This window comes from Pecten maximus, chromosome 18 (assembly GCF_902652985.1).
Source record: "Pecten maximus chromosome 18, xPecMax1.1, whole genome shotgun sequence".
NCBI classification, from domain to species: Eukaryota; Metazoa; Mollusca; class Bivalvia; order Pectinida; family Pectinidae; genus Pecten; species Pecten maximus.
The window spans coordinates 12,209,525-12,233,134 of record NC_047032.1 but is presented as its reverse complement, the minus strand read 5'-3'; the positions used below and the strand labels follow the sequence as shown (position 1 = coordinate 12,233,134).

The 23,610-nt window shown below is 36.1% G+C and overlaps 1 protein-coding gene across 2 annotated transcripts; it reads left to right on the top strand.

The window, feature by feature from the left end:
- Nucleotides 1-57: 57 nt before the first annotated feature.
- LOC117316515 (elongation factor 1-delta-like) lies at nt 58-17,692 on the top strand. 2 transcript variants are annotated; one of them, XM_033871133.1, is made up of 9 exons: nt 58-227; nt 1,499-1,613; nt 8,103-8,192; nt 12,195-12,297; nt 12,921-13,096; nt 14,706-14,769; nt 16,056-16,181; nt 16,825-16,943; nt 17,591-17,692. In XM_033871133.1, exons 2-9 carry the CDS (start codon nt 1,500-1,502, stop codon nt 17,627-17,629), a joined length of 831 nt encoding a protein of 276 aa, XP_033727024.1. In that variant the 5' UTR covers nt 58-227; nt 1,499; the 3' UTR covers nt 17,630-17,692. The 2 variants fall into 2 exon arrangements, with proteins under 2 accessions (XP_033727024.1, XP_033727025.1); XM_033871134.1 differs by lacking the exon at nt 8,103-8,192.
- Nucleotides 17,693-23,610: the final 5,918 nt, after the last annotated feature.

Sequence of the window (23,610 nt, the reverse complement as noted above, 5' to 3'; positions counted from 1 at the left end):
TTAATTTAGACAAACTTTATATATAATATGTCGGCTGGATAACTTGTAAATCGAAAATACCTCAGCAAAGTAACATTTTAACTGGGCAATTGAAAATACACCATTTAGGACTCATTTGTTTTTGTCCAATCAACGCAAAATAATGTCAGCTACTTCGGAGAAATTTTCCATGTGTAACTTCCTTTTAACGGCCTGAATCGACGACACCGCACCGGTCTCTTTAATAGGTACGTATATTTTTGCATCTTCAGCAATTCAGAGGCCGAAAAAGCACAATTTTACGACTCCGACCCATCGGTTAATTTCAGGCACATTTTTTTTAGGAAGCATTTGAATACATCTTTCCTCGCTGTCTGACATACTTCAGTACCAGATTTTTTTCCGGGGAAAAAAAAGAGAGAGGGGGGGGGGGGGGGGGGGGGGGGGGGGGCATGGTTAGATTGCTGGCTCTTGTTTATACCTGCCAGATAGGTTCCTGGTTAGATTGAGTTATGTCTTGCTGCCTTGTCTGTTGTCAACTTTGAAACTATTTAAACTTGGACCTATTCGAACTGATTGATGGATGGATGTTAATTATGAATCCGGGTTGTTTCGCTCTAAATCCCGTTCGCACAAGGTTATTTCGCCCAAAAACTAAAATTTTAGTGCGAAACCTTGTTTAGTTTTTTTCTTTTCATTGTAGGTCTAGTAGCTTCTAATTTGTCACAAATCAACTTTCATTTAAATCAATTTAATGTGCTACTTTGTTTTGTTTTCTAATATATATATTAGGCTTAGCTTGGTTTATATGTCAGTTCTCAGCTTCGGTAATGAACAGGTTCATTCACAGTCTTCCTTTATAAACTATATCGTTATGCTGAATAGAATTGTAAGTTTGGTATGTTTGATAATTTGTACAAAAATAAAAAATAAGGGCAAACAGGATTTAGCGCGAAATGACCCTTAGTGCGAACAGGATTTAGGGCGAAAATAACCCATCACCGATGAGAGTGATGATGCTCTATCCACTTTCCGAGTTTGGTGAATGAGAATACTAGTCTAGCATTAGTCATGCACCCCTATGATGTGGTTGATCTTGTCATAGTCAAGTTATTGTCACATGGAAAGTTGATTTGCTCATTATAAACAACATTTTGTTTGAACAGTTTTCATTTTTGATGAATTGAGTGATTTCACACCTGATGAAAAACAGCATTTTTGGACATCATAAAAATGTGATTGTCTCCAAATGATTTGTTCCCTGAATACCCAAATTATAGAGTTATACATAACCGTTATTTAAAAAGAGAGAGTTCCACATCATCCAAGGCCATATTTTAATCAACTTTGAAATGCACTACCACATGAAATTGAATTACATGTAAATCTTTACTTCACATGCTGCAGAATAGGCCAAGGACTTTTGCTTATAAAAGAGAATGTGTAAATTGTGGATACCCTGAAATTATTAATCTCTGATGACTCATGCATATCAATTTTTGTGTGTTTGTTGTTTTAGAATGGCTTCTCCATACATGAAGGATTCAGTCTGGCTTCAGCAAAGGAAGTTTGAAGATGCTGAGGCATTTTACCAGAAAGTGCTGTCTGGAACACAAGCTACAGGAGCCCAGCAGGTCCAGTCATAATTAATTCTCCCTTCCACTGAAATCTAAACACTTTGCTGATCAGGCATTTTACAAGATTCCAGATTGATATCGTTTGAAACTATTTTAATCCCTCAGGAATGAAATGAATTTGATAACTATATATCTGTTGAACAGATGCTGGTAACAAATGAAGATCTAATGCATTTGTTTTTCTTGTCAGGAATTAAAATCATTATATTTTCTTGTGTAACAGAGCGCATGATAAATTATGTTCTAAAAAAAACTGGTTCCCCTAGAGATCAAACCAGGGACCGTTGGTTTACTAGTCGTATGCTCAACCGATAGAGCGAAAGAGAAAATCTCTCTAGCCGATTGGTCTAGATCTATATATATTGAAGCTTATATTTACCAGAGTACCATTCTCCCCCACAAAGAATGAACTCGTCCTCAAGTTTCCTGGGCTTACAGCAATAATTTTGCAAACAAAACTGAAAATAGTTTTTGAGTCCTTACATCGGCACCAATGTATCAGAGTGCATGAAATTAAATTTAAATCACTGCCTCTGCTAGTGATCGAACTCAGGACCTCAGGATTACTAGTCTTACTTTTAGCAAATCAAGCTTAAGAAAAATTCATCTAGCCAAGAGGTATATTGAGGCTAATATTTACCAGGGTTACACTTGGAATGGTTGAAAATGTATGTACAATATACTTTTTACACGTTTTTAAAATTGCTTACAATTTCAATCTGGTGTTAATTTACCCGTTCAATTTATCAGCCTTAGTGTTGGGTTAATGTGAAAAAAATAAGTAGTGGTAAGGTAGTCTCTGTCAACAGGAATGCTGTGAATATTTACTGCTGTTGAAATGTTTAATGTACAAAACATGTTCATGTTATCTGTTTTTTACTAATGCCTAATATCACATGAAAACTATGATAAATGATTACCTCCCCTTAACTTATTTGCTGTGGGTTGTTTCATATTCCTACTAATGGTTTCTGATAAGCATATAACCAACCTTTCCAGGGCTATATGATTGGTAATACTTATATCATTAATTGTGATGCGCAGGGCTTTTCATTTGGATCCATGATGTACATATATAAGGAGTACAAAAAGTAAACCTAATAATGTTCTGATATATGTATATATAGAGAATGGAATAAGTGTCCTTTCAAATCAGAGAATGACAACAAAATGAAATTTCATGTCAGACACATTTCAAGGGTCAAACGAAATTCCTGTAGCGAGTTATGGTTTCAAGGGTCAAATGAAATCCCTGTTGTGGGTGATTGTGGTAAACATTGCTGGTTATGCAGTCTGGGTAATGGAAATATATCTTAAACTTATTATAGTCCAATCAGAATGACTTGTCATGTTGAACTTTGATTAGCATATTGATAACAGACGAGTCTATAGTCATTTAGGGAAAAAAGGTGCTTCAATATATACATGTATATCTGTTAGTTGTTTATAATGTAACAAACCTTGTCATCAGCTGCATCATTTGTATTTATACTGGTTTAGATTTAGTGACAAAACTGTAAACGTGAACAATTGATCACATGGAATATGTGTAAACCATGCTTAAAAAATAAATGATACAATCCCTGTGTTGTCAATATAAAATTATAAGAAAAAGGAATGGTCCAAAACAGCACTCTGCTGGACACAGTAGTATTCTAAATCAATATGTTTTGTTAACACGTACATGCACTTTACCTGTGCACAAATGGAACTACCCTCTTTGAATATTCCACGAAAAGTTCAACGCGACGGGTCATTCTGGTTTAACTATATATAGTAACTGGGCATATACATACATACATGTATATTTTTTTTTTAAATCAGTTACTAGTGGTGCGCCGATCATCGATTATAATCAGTTGACGAATCGAATGCGCCTTCAATTTCGACCATCGATTTCCGTTTTTCAAGAATCGATCATCGAACGCGCCCGAATCAAGGGAAGTCACTCTAATGTTATAACCTTAGAATAAAGATGGCAGACGGCTGCATTGTCGTCGACGACTCCGTTGCAATTGCCACTACAACGGATACTGATACAGAGCTATTCGACCACCCGGGGTTGGAAAGCCAAAGTCAAAAGAATGGGATATATGCATTCCGCAAAATAAAAAAAAGAACGGGGTCCTTCTAGAAAAAACCTTGACATGACGGTTGCTGTTTGCCGCCTTTGTAAGAAATGTTACAAAAATACAGGTAGCTACATTTCGGTATTTGATAGTATTAGATAGATAAAGACTTATAAAATGACTCCATCTGTTTATTATTTTTGATAATAAGTAGCCCAGTGGAGGAATCATTTGGTTTCTGAACGATAAGTTTTAGCATATTTTATCGTGATATATATTAGCTGAGTAATGAGGTATGTTTCTGCTAGATATAAGGGAAACAGTCCAGCCACATTGCTCAATCCCTGCATACTTATATAATCTCGCAATAGGAAATACACAATCTACATTCTACAAATTAAAGAAGCACATTTTTATTTATATTTTGTAATTGCATACTGTAATATTAATAGATAAAGTTATGGTTTACCACAATATTTGAAATTAACATTTATTCACTGAACTGTTAAGTTATGTTTCCAAATTATATTTTTGTTAAATCAAAGAAAGTGGATTTGTTAATTAGTTGTTACTTAATCTGTTGAATAAAACTTTGCTAGTTATAATATTTTTTCTCATAAATAGGTTTTTGAAACTTTCTTCATCAATTTTGGAAGTCCCAACTATTTGGCCATTGTTCGACAAATTAAAAGCGCTAATAATTGCATTTTCATGCATGATTAATAAACCAATGTGTACCTGCTCATATTGTATTCTACTACTTTTGCATCTAGAATTCAACGAACAAAAGTTACAAAGACCATGTAGAAAATGAAAATGTCACTTTATTAACAAAAGTATATAATCATGGACAATTTCATGTTTTATAAACAAATCTGTGAAATCCAGATACTTTTACTCTTCATTCTTCTTGGATAATTAATATCTATTTTGAAAGTCATAGCTGTTGACCAAAAGTACAGTTGTAACTGTCTTAATCATTCAATCATACATTCATGTGCACCATCAACTATTAGAAATAGGAATAATTACACTTACAAAAGATAAGTATTGATACACATTACATAACAAAATGATGATTAATAACTGAAACAAAACACTTGTGATAAACCGATTATTAATCGGTTGACTACATCGGTTGTCCTATCCGATGCGAACCGATAATCGAAACAGATTTTCAACCGATGTCCCATCACTATCAGTTACCGCTTGTATTCATGATGTCTGAAATTATCCCTAATACAAAAAGGTTAGTCCAAGCTGGTACTCCATGGTGTCAGACTTATTCAGTGACTAATTTTCAAGGAAGACATGTTTGCCATAAATATATTTATATATACATGTATATATATACCAGGTAGATAGTAAGGACAATATATTTCAATTCAAACCTAAGTTTTTCATACATATTATGAAAATGTTTGTCCATTGAATATTAACATGAGGTATGATAGGTGACACTAGTACTGTGTTAATTCTTTTATCATTTTTGTGTGTATCTGTATGTAAGTAGTAGCTCATCACCTGCCTGATGTCAGGAATTAGATTAAATGTCTATATTGAATAGAAATATTCTGCATATGTTTTGCAATTCTTTGATCTAATTCATCTGCCATAGTAACAATTAATTCCCTTATTAATTATGATCAGTAATTTTTAACGACCTTTTTGCCAACGCTTTATATGATATTGAAGGTGGCATCGTGATGGAAATCTGTACTGCATATATATACCAAAAGTTGAAAGATAATGTGAAGTTTTTGTATATGTATATATCCAAGCTCAACTTATCAGCGTTTTTGACTTGGGTTGAAGTGAAAAATGAACAATACAATAGATAATTATAAGTTTTAAAAAGTGTCTCTCAACTTTTAAATAATCTGTTCAAATGTGGTGACAGTTTTTGTTCGGTAAATTTTTCTGCTGCAGTGAGAATGCTGTAGATTTTTACAAACAACAAAATCATGATCGGAGGTCAAAAAGCTGCCAGTCGAGTTCAGCCAAATGATATCTGTTTAAATTGAATTTATAATCTAATCATATACCCAGTTACAGGTGCCTGTTCTAATGCTTTAGTTTAAAGTATGACTTATAAATTAATTAAGTACAGCACATTCCACTTAATCGGGTAACGCTACTATAATTATTATGCATACCATTAATTTGCTCTAATATGACCATTTAAGTGTTGTTGGGCTGTTAAGAATGTAATAATGATAAATAAATTAAAAGAAATAAACTATTAGCAATAAAGAAATAAACTAAGCAATTAGTTAAGGAATTGATTACATTTAGGTACAGGGATGTCAGCATTTTTAGCCCACCATCATCAGATGGTGGGCTATTCAAATCGCCCTGCGTCCGTGGTCCGTGGTCCGTCCGTCCCTCCCTCCGTCCTTCCGTAAACAATTCTTGTTATTGCTAATCCTCAGAAAGTACTAAAGGGATCCTTCTCAAATTTCATATGTGGGTTCCCCTTGGTGCCTAGTTATATGCATATTGCATTTTGAGACCAATCGGAAAACAACATGGCCGACAGGCAGCCATCTTGGATTTTGACAATTGAAGTTTGTTATCGCTATTTCTGAGAAAGTACTGAAGGGATCTTTCTCAAATTTCATATGTAGGCTCCCCTTGCATTGGTGCTTAGTTATGCATATTGCATTTTGAGACCAATCGGAAAACAACATGGCCAACAGGCAGCCATCTTGGATTTTGACAATTGTAGTTTGTTATCCCTATTTCTCAGAAAGTACTGAAGGGATCTTTCTCAAATTTCATATATAGGTTCCCCTTGGTGCCAAGTTATGCATATTGCATTTTGAGACTAATCGTAAAACAACATGGCCGACAGGCAGCCATCGTAGATTTTGACAATTGAAACTTGTTATCGCTATTTCTAAGAAAGTGCTGAAGGGATCTTTCTCAAATTTCATATGTAGGTTCCCCTCGGTGCCTTGTTATGCATAATGCATTTTGAGACCAATCGGAAAACAACATTGCCGACAGGCAGCCATCTTGGATTTTGACAATTGAAGTTTGTTATCGCTATTTTTCAGAAAGTACTGAAGGGATCTTTCTCAAACATTTTTGCAAGTTCCCCTTGGTCTGTAGTTCTGCATATTGCATCTAATTCTTGGGACCAATAGGAAAACAACATGGCTGACAGGCAGCCATCTTTGATTTTGACAATTGAAGTTTGTTATCGCTATTTATCAGAAATTGCTGAAGGGATCTTTCTGAAATTTCATTTGTAGGTTGCCCTCTGTGCCTAGTTATGCATATTGGATTTTGAGACCAGTCAGAAAACAACCTGCCTGACAGGCAGCCATCTTGTATTTTGACAATTGAAGTTTGTTATCGCTATTTTACAGAAGGTACTGAAGGGATCTTTCTCAAATTTCATATGTAGGTTCCCCTTGGTCCCTTGTGTTGCATTTTGGGACCAATCCGAAAACAACAGACAGCCATTATCGCTAAATCTTAAATGTTATATATAGGTTCCCCTTGTTTGAAAAGTACTAGAGGGCTGTTTCTGAATTTACACAGATTAGTAAGACTTAGAGGAAGGGAAAAGTAGAGAAAAGATCAATCTGACATGGAACCTATAAAGATCATTCAATGGTGGACGCCAAGATCCCTGTGGGATCTCTTGTTTATATAAAACATTGTTTGCAATATAGGATAGGAGTTTTGCCTTTTTTTATTGGATACCGTATACGTATGAAGTTGTTGTTTAAAGGGTTTTTATGTTTCCCTTTGTGACGAAGTCAGGAAGGAGATTCGTTCGTATGTTCACCTTTTGTCAGCACTCAAGTGACTTTATTTCGAAATGAATTTTGATAAAACTTCATAATTATATGAAAATACCTTGAACAAGTTGGTTTCAGGCCTACGGTGCCAAATGCAAGGTCAAGGACACTTGCTATTTATAGAAGATTTTTGCAATGCTCTAGTGAATTCGTCGATAAGTGCATTTCAATAAAACTTCAAATATTGATGAAGTATTTTTATCAAATAAATTATTAACTTAAAGATTCATAGATTCTGGTCAGGAAATTCAAGGAAAATAACTGATACTAGAGTTTTTTTCTGCGGGATTATTGGGATGGCAACAGATATCCTGTTAATTTGATCACATACACAAATTGAATTATTTCAAATTATGCTAATATTAATATTTTTATAATTTATAAGCAAACTAAAAACTTACATTTTACTCCTGAAATTTCCTCCCCTATTTAATTGAACAACTTTATCCCTAAATAAAAGAAAACAAAAAAAAACTCCCTTCTCAAATTAGTGGGGAAAAAATCCTTAATAAATTGAAGCTTTGGTACAAAATTCTCTGCAATATGTGAAAGAGAAAATCAAGAATCTGGATGAGACAAGTAAATTGTGTGCTCTGTATTTGTAGGCAGGACCATCAGGCCAGAAAACTGAGACAAGCTCTATCAAAAACGAAATCGCTCAGGCACGACAACATATACAAAATGTTTTGAGATCTGTGAGTAATTTCTGAGTATGTTATATACATTTTTTGTATGTAATATATCTTTTACTTTTTCTGTTTTGTAAATGTTGTGGTAGTAGTAATTTTTTTGTTTTTATTTATTTTTTGTTCGTTTAGGTTCTATGTCAGTTATAGAATACTATTGCTCAAAACTCGGAATCAAAGTATTGATAAAAAGGATCCGATAACCCAAATTTTTTTTTTTAATTCTATATATCCGTTTGTGTTGTGAGTCTTTTGTTCTTTTTGTATATATGCTGGTATAGTTTTCACTGCTGACTGTCTTCCTTGGCCAAGATATTTGCAGTATTGCTACTTATTTTTAAGAGAACCTTTGCTTGAAATGATAATTTATGCTATATTTTGTGTATTTTAGTGAGAATATACTATACATGAACATTCCAAGTTGATGCTTTTATCAAAAAATTAAACCCAATTTCGAAATGTTTTTCATTTTCAGAAATTTCATGATAAAAGCTTTAAAACCATTGTCTGTTTCTGATGATTACACTGTACATTTATCAATTGATAGTATATATGTAGCTGTCGACTGGGTATCAATGAGACGATGCATCAAAACTACAAGATAGTGCATGGCATGGTAACCATTGTCACTGGCGTATTATTTTATATGCTGAATAATAGATAGGCAAGACTACAATAAAATTCAGTGTACGTATACTTAAACCATTCAATGATTTTATCTTAATTATCTGACAGGTTCGGTAATTGACAAAGACTTTCAATGCCTACTTCTCTGCTTTATATATGCTAATGACGACAATTTGTCAGTATAAAGAAAAAGGTCTGGAGGATTGCTTGCAATAAGTTTGCACTTTTTTCATGCATTTTTTCCCTTTTTGTGTTGCTTTTGTGAATTATTTTGTGTTAATTTATTGCTCTGTACAATAATGTTATGTTCAAAGGAAAACATGTTTATTTGCAGAAAAGACTAGCTTTTTCACACAAAGGTTAGCTATTTTACTCAAAGGTTAGCTATTTCACACAAAGGTTGCTTAATTATTCAACACAAAGGTTGCTTATTCCACACAAAGGTTTGCCATTCCACACAAACAATAGCTGTTCTTGACAAAGATTATTCCACACAAAGGTTTGCCATTCCACACAAACAATAGCTATTCTTGACAAAGATTATTCCACACAAAGGTTTTCCATTCCACACAAGCAATATCTATTCTTGACAGATTATTCCACGCAAAGACTAACCAGGCCATTCCACACAATGTTTAGTCATTCTTAAAAAAGTTTAGCCATTGACCCATACAAAGATGAGGTACTTAAGATCTAGAGAGGAAGTAAGAGGCTAAATATTAATGATGGATATTGCATCATATTGCATGATTGTTTCTAATTAAAGTGTATGTGCTAGGGATGGAAAATTAGGTGCAAATTCAAAATTAATCATGGAATCTTTTCCTAGTACATGTTTTTATTACGCACACCCCTTTTGTGTTTTTGTAAAGGCACAGCGTACTTATTAGGTTGAATAAGGTATCCCCCATCATTGTTCCATCACTAAAATTTCTTCCCCTGACAAGTGATTTTCAGATTTTATTAAAATTTACATGGAAGAGTACTGCATGTACGTAGGCAACACAACTTATAAAACACAACTGTATGTTAATGTTGATGTACATTATATGATTGGTAAACAAGTATGGATTACGTACAACGGTTCACTGTGTACGCCACTAATTATATGCATGAGTGATGCACAATATAATCCAAAATCTACTTTACTTATATGAATTTGCAAGTTATATCAGTCGGTCTGCCTTATAATGAGTTAAACTTGAAATCATTATAATTGAGGATACAATACTAGTGCAGGTGGCCCAAAAGGCCAGTCTGCCATTTGTTTTACAATGCAATATATAAAATTGAGGGCCGGTTCAAAATTGGTGCAGGTTTATAAATTGTAAAGGCCTGGCAATGGAGATCTGGAGTCTGCCATAATCAAAATGTGTTTCACAATGTTGTATACATTGTGCGATTGAGGGTTCATAACTGGTGGATACAAATTCCTGTGTGTATTTTCTCTCCCTTATTGCATATATTCTATTCACAACATAATTATACACTACAGTCAAACCTGTCATTTAGTGTGACCTTCCAAGGGAGGCAGTAAGAAAGGCCACATATATGTGGTCTCTCAATCTGATTAAAGTTAGACTTTTAATTTCCGCTCCTCTACAATACTCTGCGATACACTCAATACAAGATCTAACGATGCTCCGTAGGAGGTCATCTCAACATGACCTTTGAGCTCAGCCAATAAACGCGACGCCTATGAAATTGTCAGTGTGATTTCATTCTTCGGAAGTATAAATACTCATGCATCGTTCGTGAGGTATTGCGATGGTTGATAGCCATACAATATGGCTTCGCCCACTACGGCTCACCAAGAAACCTCGATGGATTTATAATTCAACAAATGTGTACTGTTTGTGTGGGTTTTCCTTCATGATTTTATCATCTTACAGGAGATAGACATTGAAGGCAACAGCATCATGAACAAAGATAGTTTGAGAGGGAATATAATTGTGTACAGTAATGATTTTCGAAATCCAGCCGGCTACACAATCCGTCCTGTTGACGAGATATTGTTTAATTGTTTTCTGTTCCTTCTTTCAATGTAACGTCCAGAGGATTAGCAATATTTTTATTACCGTGGCCATTAAGATAATCTAGCAGTATTGTTTGTGTAATTTTGCGTACATGTATTTCAAGTCAGGCGATGAATTGAGTCATAAATACTAAGGAGATGCAACCGAAGGCTCGTATAAGACTCTTTGTCATTGGTTGATTAATGACGTCATTGACCTGTTTTCATTGGCTTATATTTGAAGCTCAAAGGTCATGCTGAGATGACCTCCTACAACCGGATATCGTTAGATCTTGTATTGGAGTGTATCGTAGAGGAGTGGAAATTACAAGTCTAATTTTAATTAGATGGGGTGGTCTCTTATTAAATCCAGGTTCAAGCAACTTGTATAGTATAGTATCGAGAAGGGAAAATACGGTCACATGTTACAGGTGGTCTCTTAATCCAGGTTCTGGTAACTAGTATAGTAAATAACATTGGGAGGGAAAGTACGGTCACATATGACAGGTGGTCTCTTAATACAGGTTCTGGTAACTAGTGTAGTAAATAACATTGGGAGGGGAAGTACGGTCACATGTGACAGGTGGTCTCTTAATCCAGGTTCTGGTAACTAGTATAGTAAATAGTATAGGGAGGGAAAACCACGGTCACATGTGACAGGTGGTCTCTTAATCCAGGTTCTGGTAACTAGTATAGTAAATAGTATAGGGAGGGAAAACCACGGTCACATGTGACAGGTGGTCTCTTAATCCAGGTTCTGGTAACTAGTATAGTAAATAGTATAGGGAGGGAAAACCACGGTCACATGTGACAGGTGGTCTCTTAATCCAGGTTCTGGTAAAATATGGTCATATAAGAGAGTTAGCTGCTTAATTAGTAAAGGTGGTCACCAAGGCAGGTTTGACTGTACTGGTCTTTGCAGACCATGACTAACAATACACATGTAAATGTGCTACTCACGTCTACGTATGCTTTCTAATCTTTGTTTAAACTTGGCTCCGTGGTATGTTTTGGTGACAACTCCAGTGTATTGACTAGGTGTACGTAATAGCTTGACAAATGAAGGGAAGGAAGGGTATATAATTGAGATACAGTAAACATACTCAGAAATGCAGCTGTAAAAAATCTTAAATAAAACATTTTCAGATACAGGAACAGCATAATGTATTTATAAGTGAGCTAATTTTTGGTTTGTTCAAAAGTGGGGTTGGTAGGCAGGCTGTTTTTCCCTTCCACTGGGAAAGCTACCTCATTTTAACCAGTGCTCTATCTGGCATGGATTACTATATGAGATGTATAAAATGTTTTTCACTCCACAGTTGTGTTATTTTAACGATTCAGTTTTGAAATAAAAAATCTTTTCACTATAGGGTGGATGTTCTGGGGCCGGAGCTTCATCGGCACCCTCTGGTGGTGGGGATGCTACCGTGAGGATCGATAACCTAGAACGCGAAAACAAGGAACTCCGTACTGGTTGGTATCTTGCGAAATTCACAATGTTTTTGCATTAGTTGTATCTTGAACTACCTACCAGTATTTGAGGTTAATTAAGTCAACAGTTGGACAGGTGGTAAGATATACACTAAAAAGGACACAGAGGCACAATCTGCAAATAAAACTGTCTCGGTCGTCGTTATTACACCTCTAGGTGAATTACAGAATATTCAATCTTTCTTCTTTAAGACATATTTCCATGTCAGTGTCTTTTTGTCAAAACTATAATGAACATCTGATTGCCAACAGTCATATCAAAAATCTTAATAAGTCATTGTATGGTGCTAGAAACAATTTTTTATCTCGCTGCTTGACGGGCAATTGATCATCAGCTTTTAATGCCAGCCAGCATCAATATTTTCATTCAACTTCTTATCAATAACCTATAGGCCAAGATACCTAATGTTGGCCTGTTACATGTGTAAATGAATGCTTTGACTTACATAAATGTCAAAGTGGTCAATGATTTCGGGACAATGTATCTTGTAGGTATAGGAAAATGCTGTGAATTTCATAATTTGCTGTGTATATAACCCAATACTGAAAAAATATACCACTGGCTACTTTCTGTTTACATATAATTAATGTTATGTTTTTTACAGCTGTGGATGAGATGAAAGCCCTTGTTCAGAAGCTGGAGGGACGTGTAAGGGTCCTGGAAGGTGGATCAGGTGGTACCCCTGCTAAGGCCCCTGCTAAGGCCCCGGCTGCAGCTGCTGCAGAAGATGATGACAGTGACAGCGATATTGATTTGTTTGGCAGTGACGATGATGAAGACGTAGGTATCAGATCTGGTAACTGGAGATGGGCATTGATAACTTTTTATCCTCTTTCAACATATTGATGTGACTTATTGCCATCTGTGTGGTTCTATCCATTCTTAAGATCAGGTTAAACATGTCCATGTTTCAGTGCATCTGTCAGTTTGTCTCTTACACTTATTTCATGGCTTGGAGAAAGTGCTTGTTTAGGACTGCTTTTAAAGGGACAATTAATTAGTCAAGCATCCTTTTATAATTCAAGCAGAATCGATAAAACATATACCCAGACTAAATAATCTGCGGTCAACAGTTATCTACTACGTAGCCAATGTCCATTATGTCAGTTTAAGTTTTGGGAAAGCCCACGTCAAATATTATAGCTATGCTCCAAATATAGTGCAACTTGTTGCGCCATCTGGGGGGAACAGAGTTGGTTGTAAGTGACGACACGGTAGATACTTATTTCTTTGGATTTCGACTTAACAACATGCGTGGCAAACAGTTGTTACATGTATTATAATTGATTGATTCAATAATGATTTATTGTTTTGACAATTCAAATCCACCAAACATAGGTTTATTCCAGGATCACCAAACGGGAATTAGTGTTCATGTAATTGTGTACACACATGCATGTATACGGCCGATACGTATGCAGAAAAAGATTGTATTTTCATTTGTGTACGAATGCCAACAAACGCTAACACCAATCTATGTGATTTATTCCATCCAGGATGTAATCAGAACGATACTTATAACAAGTACGAATGGAATTATGATAATGGAAGTTGTACAGAACAAAAATATCGCACTCAACATAACTCCGTAGGCCAATCTAGGTCAAGTCTCGGCAAACTCGCTCGCAACTGTATGAACTTCTTCATTGTTGTCGCAACCGTTCGAAAAACTAGCTGCAACCTATAGTTAAAATATCCGCTAACAGCTTCAAATGCAAACCAATGTTGTTTACAGTCACGAGACGGGGCTGTGCTTGCACACACGTATACAAAGTGTGTAGAGAGACTAGAGACGACTTGCTCATTTGCATATAAATCGTATGGTTATACGATTAGGATCCCCCTTACAATTAATTAAAAAACGCACGAAAAACATAAACTTGTATCAATATATGACCAAGGATAGTTCATAAGAAGAACTGAAGTACACTATCATGAAATAATGTGTGAAATGGTAAAAAAGTAAACAAACTAGACTAAATTGTCCCTTTAAGGACAGTAGGTCAAAGGTTAAGATTATTGTTTCTATGAACAGAAAATTATTCTCCACAGAGTATCTCAGAGTTCTGTGGGGCCAATTTTTCTCAACCTTCAATCATTTCTTCCTCGTAGAAAGCGCTTGAACGGGAATCGTCCTCCCGTTCCAAATATTAGAGCTCGTCAATAATATAAGGAGATAATATATCATAATTCCTCTTATTCAAATTAATGTTTTCACAAGCCGCAATGACAAACACTGAGTGTTGGACGAGTGTTACATTGTGAAACCTTGTGTTTATATATTCTTATACCATTGGAGAAAATTCTCTGATAGCCCAGTCAACAGCAACATGATTAACAGTTTATTTTCCTGTTATCAAAAACAATTACGTGTCAATTGATGTTACAGAAAGAAGAACTAGAAAGAATCAAACAGGAACGACTAAAAGCTTACCATGAGAAAAAATCTAAAAGTGAGTAATGTGTAATCTGGTTGTTGTCTGTAACGAAGCCGCAAAGTGAGACCATTGTGTTCCTTTTACCGCGACAATGGCGTGTCAAAAAATATTTCACTTTAAGTTTTGCATTTGTATCTGGTGCTGAAAAAGAAAAAGAATAACTTTAAGTAAACTTGGTGTATAGGTAGTTAGATCTCATAGTGAACATATCAACACAGTCAGCATTTTAAAAAATATCATCTAGAATTTATGATCCAGTGACTGTAAATAAGGGGTGCTGGAAATATAGGTGCATTGCAGTATGGATATCATCAACACACTCGACAGTTTATATGAATTTCATTTTATTGTTGTATTTGTGGGTTTATTACCTTAAATTTTGAGTCTCCAATTGGTTTACCAGTTATTTGATTGCCAACTTTGAATGATATCTATCATGTATATAAGATTTATTTTCTTCTCACTTTTCAGAAAGAGTAATTTTTGAAGGTGAAAATGTCATATTATTAAAGGTGAAATTTGAGAATGGGTGATTTTGTAAACAAAGACTAAAGGGTCAGGATGACTTATATTCATAATACTTTGTTCTTTGTCGTCAGCTTTGTGTAAACTTTTCACATTTCAAACTTCTTCTCAAGTTGCACGAGTGGGACTGAGCTGTAACTTGCTGGAAATGATTTTGAAATGGTCTTGACCAAGTGGTGTTATTTTTTGGGTCGATCTGAAATCAAAGATGGTCGCCATCTTAAAAACCCATTTTAAACTTCTTCTCCAGTTCCAGGATGTTAAGAAAGAGGAGCCAACAAAGTGTTAATTGTTTTCAGCCAAGTGAATACTTTGACATGGCAGCCATGGTGGCTATTTTGTAACGTGATTGTACAATCATGGTTTTCCTGAACAACACTTATTTCAAACTTCTTCTGAAGTTCCACCAGTGGGATTCAGCTCTAACTTAACTTGAATGATTCTGAGATAGTCCTGACCAAGGGTTGATAATTTTTTGGGGTTCAAAATCCAAGATGGCTGCCATGGCCTATACAATACCACTATATACTCACTGCTGAGTATGTATACTACAATATATAGTACAAGGGGCTTTAGTGTCAGATGACTGTTAAGGCCCTTGGGCCTCTGGTATGGAAAAAAAATAATTTAGAGGGTTTTTGGAGTTTGCTTAAAACTGACTTTACTGCCAAAGAGGAACAAGTCTAATATATATTTACATGTAATTCTTGTCTTCATAAATTGTATTGTGCCATCTATAACTAAATACACATTCAATATTTTATCTTGTTTTGTAGAACCAGCAGTTATAGCAAAGTCAAGTGTTATTATGGATGTAAAGCCTTATGATGATGAAACCGATATGAAGGAAGTTGAAAATTCACTACGCTCGATAAACCAGGATGGTTTACTGTGGGGCGCTGGTAAGAAAACTTCACTGCTAGTGTGAATGTGTTGATGTAAGAAATGGTGCTTAAAGTATACTGTAAAGGTTAGGATATTCAGTGTCTATAGTATATGTACTTCCATGTGTGCTGCCATTTTGTGGATGGGACACATAGATGTAATGCTGCCCTCATTCTGCCCTAACTAATTTTGTTTCCGCTCATTTACTCTGAAAGGGATACAGCTATAGAACTGTACTTTGGGCTCTAGTTGAATATTAATCATGTATAGGCCAAGTTCTGATTTGGTTATGGTCAATTTCAATATTTCTCTTAGAGTTATGATCAATACAGTAGGCCCAGAGTTGAAGCATCTTGACGGACTCTATTGGGATTTTGAGGTCATCTGTGATATGACCTATTGCAATCTTTTTTTTGTCTGTCATTATGCGAGGTCTGTCTTAAGTAATTTATATTTCCGTCTTCTCAATAACCAGAAGGCCCAGGGTCATGATATTAGGGCAGTAGCATGATGAAGGGCTACCAAGTTTGTTCAAATGAATGACATTGACCTACTTTCAAGGTCACAGGGCTGAGATGTTTAAAATGTTGATTGAAAAGTAAAACATCATATCTTTATATATTTACGTCAGTATGTAAATTATTAATTGTTCTATTTCAGCAAAACTGGTTCCTTTGGCATATGGAATCAAGAAACTGCAGATAGCCATAGTTATTGAGGATGCCAAAGTCTCTGTGGAAGATTTAAAAGAAAAAATTACAGATGACTTTGGAGATCAAGTAAGTTAATCTTCTTTTAAGCATTGATGTCTTTTTTTTTTAGTTTCATCGGGGTATTCGTAAGCGGATTCATACAGTTTGCAAACAAAATTTGTTTCATACCCCGATTAAACTAAAAAATAATTGACATCATGATCAACGCTTATAATTAATTTTTGAAAATGATTTTCTAATTCAAAACATGTTTTATGTACAATTTTTCTGGTTTTAAATGGGATTCTTTTTCTCAAATCAATACGCAACGTCAATTGTCGTATTGTGACGTCACATTTTTCGCGCCATTCTCGGAATTTCTTTCATAGAAGAATGAAAAGAATTTTTCGACCGATCACATTTGAGTATTTACCATGAAAACAAAGAAAAATTAATTATAACACTTTGAAATGTAAAAAAACAGTTGAGCTTTTGTTTAAGTGGTACGACCACTGTAACAAATACACATTTTGTGTATATAAATGATGCCTATTACAACTCACTATACTGAAGTAAAATTGATTGTTTTGATAAACCTTTGTGTAGACTTCTTATGGAAGTTCTGCCTGGCAATGATTTTTGGAGGTGCCCGAGTAAAGTAGTGTATGGGAAAATGACATTACTATTGGAATTTGGTGTCCTAGGTTTTAACAATGTCATACTTTTTCTTACAGGTTCAAAGTGTAGACATTGCTGCATTCAACAAGCTGTGAGGAGGTTCGGTGTTCAAGGCTGAGAGTGTTATGTGAATAATAAATCATCCTAGTGCTAAATCATTTTAGTTTTTATTGTTTTGATAATAATATGAAATTTTACTTTAAAAAAAAAAATTATTGTAACACTAAGAAAAAATGAAATAATCTTGCCTATGTCATTGTTGAGGAAGGAAGTAGCAACCTTTAGCTCTAGAAATGGAGGCTGTACCACCAGGCTAAAGAGAAAATCCACCCAGCTGGACACCTTAAGGTTTAATCAGCGATCAACACAATTTCAAAATACTGAGTGGAGGAAATTTTTATACCCCTGCAACGAGGTTAGGGTGGGTGTACTGGAATCGGGCTGTCCATCCATCTGTCTGTAAACGCATCTTGTCCGGACAACTACTCCTTAACCGGTGGGCTGATTCCAATGACACTTCACACAAATAGAGAGGACCATGTGTAGATGTGGATGCAGCTGTTTAAATTCCAAAAGTTTGGTTGCCATGGTTACTGGTCACTATTTGTAGGTTTTTTTGTCTGGACAGCTCCTCCTAAATTGGTGAACCGATTTTTACAACATTTTATGGGAATGTTTTGGAAAATGTGCAGTGACGGGGATGTAAAGGAACATGTGCAGATGTGCATGCAGCAGTTTAAATGCTAAATTTTTTTGCCATGGTAACTGGTCACTATAAACAGGTTTTTATTGTCCGGACAACTCTTCCAAAACCTGTGGACTGATTTCAACAAAACTTATCACTAGATTCTCTTTAACAACACATATTCCAGCCATTCTGAATTTCAGAAATAGGGGCATGCATAGGTGATCTTATTTAGCCTCTACATAACAGTTCCAGTTGTCCATTGACCGATGCAGATTACACGGGTATTATATTTAGTCAGCCATCCTGGCGACAGTTCTAGTTTCTGAAAAAAAATTTGGCGCTGACACATACTTTGTGGTTGTCATGCAATATCACGGTGCAGCATTTCAAGATAAAACATCAAAAATGAAAATAAGAATAGGTATTAAATGATGCAGTTTTATTTAGTTCTTAATAGATATGCATTTTGATCATTTACACACTCATTTCTATATATACCTTGTAAAATTAAAATAACAGCCTATTCTATTCCTGGATAAAACTACAAACATGCATTTGTACATTCATCACTCTGACAATCATCAATTTATTTTCTCAAAACTATTTCACAATTAAACGCTTGGTAGATTGTATTTATTGGTAAGATCAATGCAATCTTGGTGACAGATAAATAGAATGACGCCTAATGAATAATTATCTGTCACCCAGATTGCATTGATATTGGCGATAAATACAATCTTACAAGCATTTAATTGTTATGTTTACATCAAGATACGTTAAACTTTTCTCTTTGCTAAATCTGGGGTTTAAGTTCAGCTTTTCCCCTGTTTGTTCAATTGAAAGAACGGCACATGTGAAATCAATTTTTTTTGTAGTGCTTGGTTTGCATTCAAATTGATGTGTAATACAACGCCTCGGTGTGACTATGATCAACAAAGCACCAAAATGACGTCATATTTATGCGATTGTTCCAAGTCGAAATCCTTGCTAGGTTTGGTTCACCCGCAACGCATTGCCAAACATTTTTTTGACACTGACGGAAGTGACGTCATGTGATCTGGGCTGCATTTATACGGTGATCAATACCATCTGGTTTAACACAGGAGTAATGGGAGACTGTCACACAGAATGTAAATATTTCAATATTAACTTGTTACTTTTTATACTCTTCCCTTCTTCACAAAGTCCTCGCTCTCAAAGACATCCCAGGTTCTACAGGTCCAATGGTTTGACACCTGAATCAGCTAGTGTTTCCCCGGGCAGCTGAGAAATGGGCCAGTCTGTGCTGTTGTGGTTGTGTTTTTTGGCAAGACACTTTACCCTAATTGCTCTGGATGGCATGCTACGGGTATCCTGTATGTTGTTGTGAGGCTGCGGTGGTGGAGTGGTGAAGGTGTCCCCACTCTTTATCACTAGCCCTCCACCTCTGAGTCGCAAGTTCGAAACCCACGTGGGGGAGTTGCCAGGTACTGACCGTAGGCCGGTGGTTTTCCTCCAACTGCAAAACCTGGCATGTCCTTAAATGACCCTGGCTGTTAAAATGACATTAAACAAAATACAATAAACCAAATCCTGTATGTTGTTCAGGGAAGTAGTCGCCTGCTTCAAAGAGACCTTACCTCAAATGACCCTCGGCTGTTACCTGGGTTTTGAACCCCGCAAACAATTCAGATAAAATGAAACTTTTTTTTATCTTTCTCTATAGATTTGATTTGGATTGGTCAACAGCATCAAATTTTTTATGGGAAAAAAATGATGAAAATGCCCATTTCAGAACTTAAACAATTGTTGTGAGATTGGACTGGAGTGAACTAATGTGGTCAAGTACATAAAGCTCAAGTGGTTAGAGCCTACATGTATAATTGGGAGGTTCTGGGTTTGAGTTCCAGTCTGGTTGTTTCATTTAACTTTCCTGTGATATTTGACGCCAAAATAAGCGTATCCACAAATGGAGTGTAAGATCTTGTGTGCGTCTTCAGGGTCGAAGACTGTGTTGAAGAAAGGATGAATAAAAGTTCAGAGTCCCATTATTCCGTAAGAATGTAGGTTTGAGCCCCCCCTATTCAGGAAGAGTATAGATTTGAGTCTCACTATTTAGGAAGAATGTAGGTTTGAGTCCCACTATTCAGGAAGAATGTAGGTTTGAGTCCCACTATTCAGGAAGAATGTAGGTCAGAGTCCCATTATTCAGGAAGAATATAGGTTTGAGTCCCACTATTCAGGAAGAATGTAGGTTTGAGTCCCACTATTCAGGAAGAATAAGGTTTGAGTCCCACTATTCAGGAAGAATGTAGGTTTGAGTCCCACTATTCAGGAAGAATGTAGGTTTGAGTCCCACTATTCAGGAAGAATGTAGGTTTGAGTCCCACTATTCAGGAAGAATGTAGGTTTGAGTCCCACTATTCAGGAAGAATGTAGGTTTGAGTCCCACTATTCAGGAAGAATGTAGGTTTGAGTCCCACTATTCAGGAAGAATGTAGGTTTGAGTCCCACTATTCAGGAAGAATATAGGTTTGAGTCCCACTATTCAGGAAGAATGTAGGTTTGAGTCCCACTATTCAGGAAGAATAAGGTTTGAGTCCCACTATTCAGGAAGAATGTAGGTTTGAGTCCCACTATTCAGGAAGAATGTAGGTTTGAGTCCCACTATTCAGGAAGAATGTAGGTTTGAGTCCCACTATTCAGGAAGAATGTAGGTTTGAGTCCCACTATTCAGGAAGAATGTAGGTTTGAGTCCGACTATTCAGGAAGAATATAGGTTTGTCCCACTATTCAGTGAGAATAAGGTTTGAGTCCCACTATTCAGGAAGAATAAGGTTTGAGTCCCACTATTCAGGAAGAATAAGGTTTGAGTCCCACTATTCAGGAAGAATAAGGTTTGAGTCCCACTATTCAGGAAGAATAAGGTTTGAGTCCCACTATTCAGGAAGAATAAGGTTTGAGTCCCACTATTCAGGAAGAATGTAGGTTTGAGTCCCACTATTCAGGAAGAATGTAGGTTTGAGTCCCACTATTCAGGAAGAATATAGGTTTGAGTCCCACTATTCAGGAAGAATATAGGTTTGAGTCCCACTATTCAGGAAGAATAAGGTTTGAGTCCCACTATTCAGGAAGAATAAGGTTTGAGTCCCACTATTCAGGAAGAATATAGGTTTGAGTCCCACTATTCAGGAAGAATAAGGTTGGAGTCCCACTATTCAGGAAGAATGTAGGTTTGAGTCCCACTATTCAGGAGGAATGTAGGTTTGAGTCCCATTATTCAAGAAGAATGTAGGTTTGAGTCCCACTATTCAGGAAGAATGTAGGTTTGAGTCCCACTATTCAGGAAGAATAAGGTTTGAGTCCCACTATTCAGGAAGAATGTAGGTTTGAGTCCCACTATTCAGGAGGAATGTAGGTTTGAGTCCCACTATTCAGGAAGAATGTAGGTTTGAGTCCCACTATTCAGGAAGAATGTAGGTTTGAGTCCCACTATTCAGGAAGAATGTAGGTTTGAGTCCCACTATTCAGGAAGAATGTAGGTTTGAGTCCAGCTATTCAAGAAGAATGTAGGTTTGAGTCCCACTATTCAGGAAGAATGTAGGTTTGAGTCCCACTATTCAGGAAGAATAAGGTTTGAGTCCCACTATTCAGGAAGAATGTAGGTTTGAGTCCAGCTATTCAGGAAGAATGTAGGTTTGAGTCCCACTATTCAGGAAGAATAAGGTTTGAGTCCCACTATTCAGGAAGAATGTAGGTTTGAGTCCAGCTATTCAGGAAGAATAAGGTTTGAGTCCCACTATTCAGGAAGAATGTAGGTTTGAGTCCCACTATTCAGGAAGAATGTAGGTTTGAGTCCCACTATTCAGGAAGAATGTAGGTTTGAGTCCCACTATTCAGGAAGAATAAGGTTTGAGTCCCACTATTCAGGAAGAATGTAGGTTTGTCCCACTATTCAGTGAGAATAAGGTTTGAGTCCCACTATTCAGGAAGAATAAGGTTTGAGTCCCACTATTCAGGAAGAATAAGGTTTGAGTCCCACTATTCAGGAAGAATAAGGTTTGAGTCCCACTATTCAGGAAGAATGTAGGTTTGAGTCCCACTATTCAGGAAGAATGTAGGTTTGAGTCCCACTATTCAGGAAGAATATAGGTTTGAGTCCCACTATTCAGGAGGAATGTAGGTTTGAGTCCCATTATTCAAGAAGAATGTAGGTTTGAGTCCCACTATTCAGGAAGAATATAGGTTTGTCCCACTATTCAGTGAGAATAAGGTTTGAGTCCCACTATTCAGGAAGAATAAGGTTTGAGTCCCACTATTCAGGAAGAATAAGGTTTGAGTCCCACTATTCAGGAAGAATAAGGTTTGAGTCCCACTATTCAGGAAGAATAAGGTTTGAGTCCCACTATTCAGGAAGAATGTAGGTTTGAGTCCCACTATTCAGGAAGAATGTAGGTTTGAGTCCCACTATTCAGGAAGAATATAGGTTTGAGTCCCACTATTCAGGAAGAATAAGGTTTGAGTCCCACTATTCAGGAAGAATATAGGTTTGAGTCCCACTATTCAGGAAGAATATAGGTTTGAGTCCCACTATTCAGGAAGAATAAGGTTTGAGTCCCACTATTCAGGAAGAATGTAGGTTTGAGTCCCACTATTCAGGAGGAATATAGGTTTGAGTCCCACTATTCAGGAAGAATGTAGGTTTGAGTCCCACTATTCAGGATTTATATCTGATTCTGCTTCCATTAGAGGCCATAATAGCTTGGTCAGTTAGAGCGCTGACCACGTGACCTCCGGAAGATCTAGGGTACATGTATGTGGCTCAGGTGAGGATTCAAGGTTCATGTTGTCCGTTTGTTTTTCTGAGAAACAGGCTGGTCTGTGCTGTTGTGGTTGTATCCTTGGGCAAAACACTTCAACCTAATTGTTCAGGGTGGCATGCTACAGTTCTCCCGTATTTTGTTTAGTGATGTAGTCACCAACTACTACAAAGTCTTTTTGTAAGGATTTCTTAAATTTTGTGTCAAAAGCATCATCAGACGGAACGTTTTATTACAATGTTGACACTTCATCAACATTTTATTCCAGTCACACTTCAACCCATGAAAGGAAAGCATCACTTGACATTAAACAATCTGATTGAAAACCTTGCATTAGATAAAAAAAATAACAAAATGATTTTTCAAAAGACAAGAAGATATATAGAGCTTTTGAAAACAAATTAAGTTAGGAATCCGATACGATAGAGCTAAACAAGTAAGACTGCATCATACAGATGTTTGTTAGTTATTAGTAGGTAACCAAGGAAACTGCAAATATATTTGGATTTTTTTTAGTTTCTCCGTTGCTTTCTAGTAACTATAATAGGATGAAAGAAATGCCAAAATCTGGATGAAGAGATGCAATAAT

Bases quoted from the DNA above. Each gene is read 5' to 3' on its own strand.
- LOC117316515 (XM_033871133.1), top strand. From the start codon at position 1,500: ATGGCTTCTCCATACATGAAGGATTCAGTCTGGCTTCAGCAAAGGAAG. The intron at 13,097-14,705 runs GTAGGTATCAGA...TTGATGTTACAG, and splicing joins GCAGTGACGATGATGAAGAC to AAAGAAGAACTAGAAAGAAT. The intron at 16,182-16,824 runs GTAAGAAAACTT...GTTCTATTTCAG, and splicing joins TGGTTTACTGTGGGGCGCTG to CAAAACTGGTTCCTTTGGCA.